Genomic DNA, 4,813 nt, shown 5'->3' with positions numbered 1-4,813 from the left:
AAGATTCATAAATATTATATCATCATACTAGGTATAAATGAGCCATCTAGAAAGGGATTTCATGACCTAACCTACAGATGAATATTGCTTTCTAGAATGTCATACACATGCTCACAACATTTGCAAGTTGGAGATCCAAGTCTTTCTCGAATGTTCATACCATACTAGTTTCAACCCACCCAACGTATAAATGAATATGGCCATGAATAAATACCCATACCTAATAGACTTAAACTCTTGATTTTGATGTTATCCTCAAATTTAAATTGTCCACTTAACCCTAAGTTCTCCCTTTCTTCTCTTGCTTAAAGTCATTCCTACGTGTTTTAAGAAGGGGGGGGGGGGGGGGGGTAGGGCTTAATGCATCCTAACTTTCCTTATTTGGGAAATTAGTCCCTCTCATCCATATTTTTTACAAAATAAATGCAAGTTGCCAAGTCCTTAGGTTCTTAGTTTAACCTCAAATTAATTAGTATTCTTAAAAATTATCTTGTTTATAAGCTTTCAACTCCAAAAATGTTGTCACGTTATTGTGATATCACTACCACCTCCCCATTACATGCCTAGAAAATGATTATCACTCCATATCACCTTACTATATTTGTATTATATGTATTATGTATTATATACTTAAAAGATAAAGAGTGGGAGGAAAAAGAAGAGAGATACACAAAGAGAAATATTATCAACTGTGGTTGAACCATGGTGAACCATGACCATGCCCACCAGACCACCACGTCATCCTTGGGTGGTGTTCACCTCGATAAAGCATACAACAGTTGGGATAACGGCTCCACTCTATGTAGTCTTAAATGCAAAACTTATAACCATAAATAATGAGTTCTCTCAAATAAATGAATGCTTTTTTTGTCATTTGTCACACTCTCAATGAATTTGCCAAATGTCATTTTGTGATATTTTGAATTAATTTTTTTTCCACATGTTATTTTATGAGTTTTTTCTATTTTATTAAATTTCATATAATATTTTAATGTAATAATTGCAATAAATATAATAATAAATGGATATCAATTTCATTAATAAACTTACCTTTTAATTTCAAAAATCTTAAAATTAAAGCTTATTAATTTCTTTTCTTTATATAAATGATTTGTTTAAATTTAAAAGATAAAAAACATTTTCATTATAATAATTCATTATTTTCTTATTTTCTTATAAATTCAAAGTTCTCAAATATTTGAACATTTATATTTAACTTTTTTTTAAATTAACTCATGTAATACATGAATCTCACAACTAGTATTATATTAATGTCAAAGTTCTCAAATATTTGAACATTTATATTTAACTTTTTTTTTTTAAATTAACGCATATAATACATGAGTCTCACAACTAATATTATATAAATGTTAGTACCAATGTGGTTCAATATCAATAGACTATGAATATCAAGTTGATATCACACTTTTTTTTTGCACCATAAAATGACCTTGGGTAGGTTTAAGTTCTTCAAGGTACTCTCAACTCTTGATGTAAACATCTTCACCAAAAGACTCCTTACCTATCTCTTTCATTAGTTTTAATCCAATTCAAGTATTCCGACCATTCCTTTCCCATCAATATGACGAAAACGAGGGATGTTAGGTATATGTATATCTTGATATTTATATTTCGGCCCATGTGAGTCCCATTTGTATAGCAATATTTATATCTTGATATTTATAGTTCGGCCCATGTATGTCCCATTTATATAGCAATAGCTCCATGTAATTATTATTATTATTATTACTTGGACGGCATTTCCATGTAATTGTTTATATATACCAATTAATGAGAGTCTAATTCTTAAGAAATCATTGATTATCATTTTTTTGTAAAATCATTGTTTTGTTTGCTTATGAACTTTATAAACTACTAATTAAACAAGTACGAATCATAATGTGTATTTCAAGTTTCACATACCCTGTATCCCAATTACATTCATTGTGCAAATGAAGTGGGAAAATAGAAACTGATGTGAACTTTTTCTTCAACAAACATTCTGTGAGCATATTATAAAACATTTTTTTTTATATATGAATAGTGAGTACTATTAATTATGGAATATGGACCTCTTTGGTTCTCTTAATCGAACTTGATCAAATCATGATTTCTCTTGAAATGAGAAACAACATAATAACATTCAGTTATTTACATTGCTTTCAGCGCATTAGAACCCCTCAAGAGTTGTAATAAAGAATCGATACAATGTTCTTCTCACTCGTGAAACAGAAGACTCTTTCAATGACTTGAACAAGTGACGTTTTGGTTATAAAAGAATAAAGCGACTCGTTTTTCTGTAACATTAATCACTATTTGGTATTAAAATTCTTGGGATTTGACCATGATCAGAAAAGTCGATCTTGTTAAGCCTAACACAGCATAAAACTTGCTCCGGTAGTTCTTCAGGATGTTGTGCCTAAAAAATGAAAATTCAATCAAATACATAGATTCAGTTTATGAATTACATCACAAATTCAAAAACCAGAAACCCAATTTACCTGAATCGTTAAACCAATGTCAAGAATCCCATGTTTCAATCGTCCCCGGAATGCATCAAGTGCTTTCCGTGAAATGTAGCTGAATCGATGTATATCTAGGTCAATTTCAAAGTAATTATGTCCCTGCATAAAAAGAATATGCACAATTTCAATTTCATAATTCCGAGTTGAAGATTAAGTGTTAAAGATTAAAACCCTAGATTTGGAAAGGAATTACGAACCCGATAGAATGCGTGTTGAGGGCGTGAAAGTACTGGTTTATCGTTATAAGCGTTTAGAAGCTTTCGTTCTGCAGAACTCAATTGAAGATCTTCGGGATTGACTACACCAGCCATCAATTTGAGTCTTTCTCGATAAGGAACCAATGATTCTTTTGTGAAACACTTCACGATTTCCATCTCGTCCATCACTAATCTCTGTTATGATTAATGATTTAGAATGTTTAACAACTCAATCTGATCTCTGATGCTGTTTCTATGAAGATTTACCTGAATGCTTTCGCAAAAACGATGAGAGACTTGTTTATCGAAGCTTTCGGAGAGTTTGAAGTATAGAACAAGACTGATCCCTTCGCCATCGGAATCGCCATGAAAGAATGAAGCGGGATACGTTGGTAGCTGTCATATGAACATCATGAATCATGATCATGTTACTAATTATGGCTCACAAATGGGTCAACCCGGTTTGATAAAAGATAGAAACGGATACCTGCACATTAACAATCAGCAACGAAGGTACTTTCTTATGAACATCAACACAAGGAAGTTCAACATGCTGAGCGATATGATCGATCTTCCGATTGGAAACAAACAAATCGACACCAATTGGAACATACGGGCTATAATCGGAAGCAGGGTGCTTTCGTTTATCTCTGCAAAATTACCAACCGATGATTTTACTTCGACTTTTGCAACAAAAAATCAAAAAAATTCGAGAATAAAACAATCATACCTGAAAAAATTCTCACCCCGAAGCTTAAAAACCGAAGGTGAAACAATCGACCAACACCCTGGACTCAACTTATCATTCAATGATCCAGGAACCACAAGTCCTGACCTGGGTCGAAACAAGAATCTCTTTGCTTGACCTGTTAACATGTTCATCAATTTAGCCATGCAAAGTGCAGGATAATCTTCAAATTTATCAAGAAAGAATAGTTTTTTACATACAAATTTCGGTTTTTTCATCGCCATCTGAAGGTTTTTGGTTCACAGAAAGCACAAAAACAGTGGTTAAGCAAGAAAGATCATCGTCTAGCATGCTTTTATCAAAAACTGTCGACCCCTTTGAATCTTTATATCCGTTTCTGCTAATGAAAAGCTTCTCATTTTCGTTGTTATCTGGACACTGATCGTTTGCATTTCCTAATGATATGAAATCTAGAAATAACGTAATTAGTCTTCAAATTCTTGATCAAAACTGTATGTATATATGTATATATGACGCATGTTCGATCGTTACCTCCATAAACACTAATAAAGTCATCATCGGAGTCGGATCCTAAAATACTCACGGAGTCGAACCATGTCTCCTCTTGACAAACTGGTGATAGAACAAAGACGAACTATTTAGCATCAAAATCCAAGAACGATTTGATATAATGTGAAAGTACAAATCTACCCCTTGGAAAACCTATTTGGAAAACTCACCAGCAGTAATCGGTGCAGAAGATGAAACCCTTCTATACCATTTCCCGGAACAAAAGAAGAATTTACCCGATCTTGATTTTTTGTTGGGTCTTGAACTTGAAGCACATCCGCCCATGATATGTACACAATGGCTATATTTGTAATTTCAGAAAAGAGTTATAAACATATATAGTCCGCCAACATGGAAACATTCTCATATTCTTAAAGGGATTAACTTACGATCCTATTCGTGATCAAATGGGCGTATCTTGGATTTCTTGATCAAGAAATCCGAAAATGGATACAAGATTTCAAGATTTTTGAAACTTGTATTCGAAGTTGTTAAGCAAAGAGACTGAATTTTGTATCATAACGTGGAAGAATGGTTCTTGGAAGAATTTATATGGTCAATTACAAGAAACTAGACCTACTCAACTAATTTTGACAACTCATATTGTCCGCAAAGTATACAACCACCTACATACAAAATATCAAATTCGAAATAGTGTTTTTTAGCTACTATAAATACTTAAAAAATCATAGTTATGGTGTATTTTTGGTCTTGTTAAAAAATGGCAGCATGTAGGTACTATAATTCTATAAATCCGAAAACCCAACTATTTATCTATTAATATTCAGAAAAATCCTTATATTTTGTTTATATAAAGAAAAATCCTTATATTT

The 4,813-nt window shown here is 32.3% G+C and overlaps 1 protein-coding gene across 1 annotated transcript; it reads right to left on the bottom strand.

The window, feature by feature from the left end:
• Positions 1 to 2,057: 2,057 nt before the first annotated feature.
• Positions 2,058 to 4,591, bottom strand: LOC145101110 (protein ENHANCED DISEASE RESISTANCE 2-like). The gene is made up of 10 exons (XM_079038273.1): positions 4,370 to 4,591; positions 4,151 to 4,281; positions 3,963 to 4,043; positions 3,671 to 3,880; positions 3,453 to 3,588; positions 3,210 to 3,372; positions 2,990 to 3,118; positions 2,723 to 2,917; positions 2,502 to 2,624; positions 2,058 to 2,419 (listed from the first exon to the last, which is right to left on the bottom strand). The coding sequence occupies exons 2-10, from the start codon at positions 4,263 to 4,265 to the stop codon at positions 2,306 to 2,308; spliced, it is 1,266 nt and encodes a 421-aa protein (XP_078894399.1). The 5' UTR covers positions 4,266 to 4,281; positions 4,370 to 4,591; the 3' UTR covers positions 2,058 to 2,305.
• Between the last annotated feature and the right edge of the window lie 222 nt (positions 4,592 to 4,813).

This window comes from Lactuca serriola, chromosome 4, assembly GCF_051521515.1.
Source record: "Lactuca serriola cultivar US96UC23 chromosome 4, Lser_US96UC23_V15, whole genome shotgun sequence".
Classification (NCBI taxonomy): domain Eukaryota; kingdom Viridiplantae; phylum Streptophyta; class Magnoliopsida; order Asterales; family Asteraceae; genus Lactuca; species Lactuca serriola.
The sequence above is the reverse complement of the archived record's forward strand: the minus strand, read 5'-3'. Positions and strand labels throughout refer to the sequence as shown.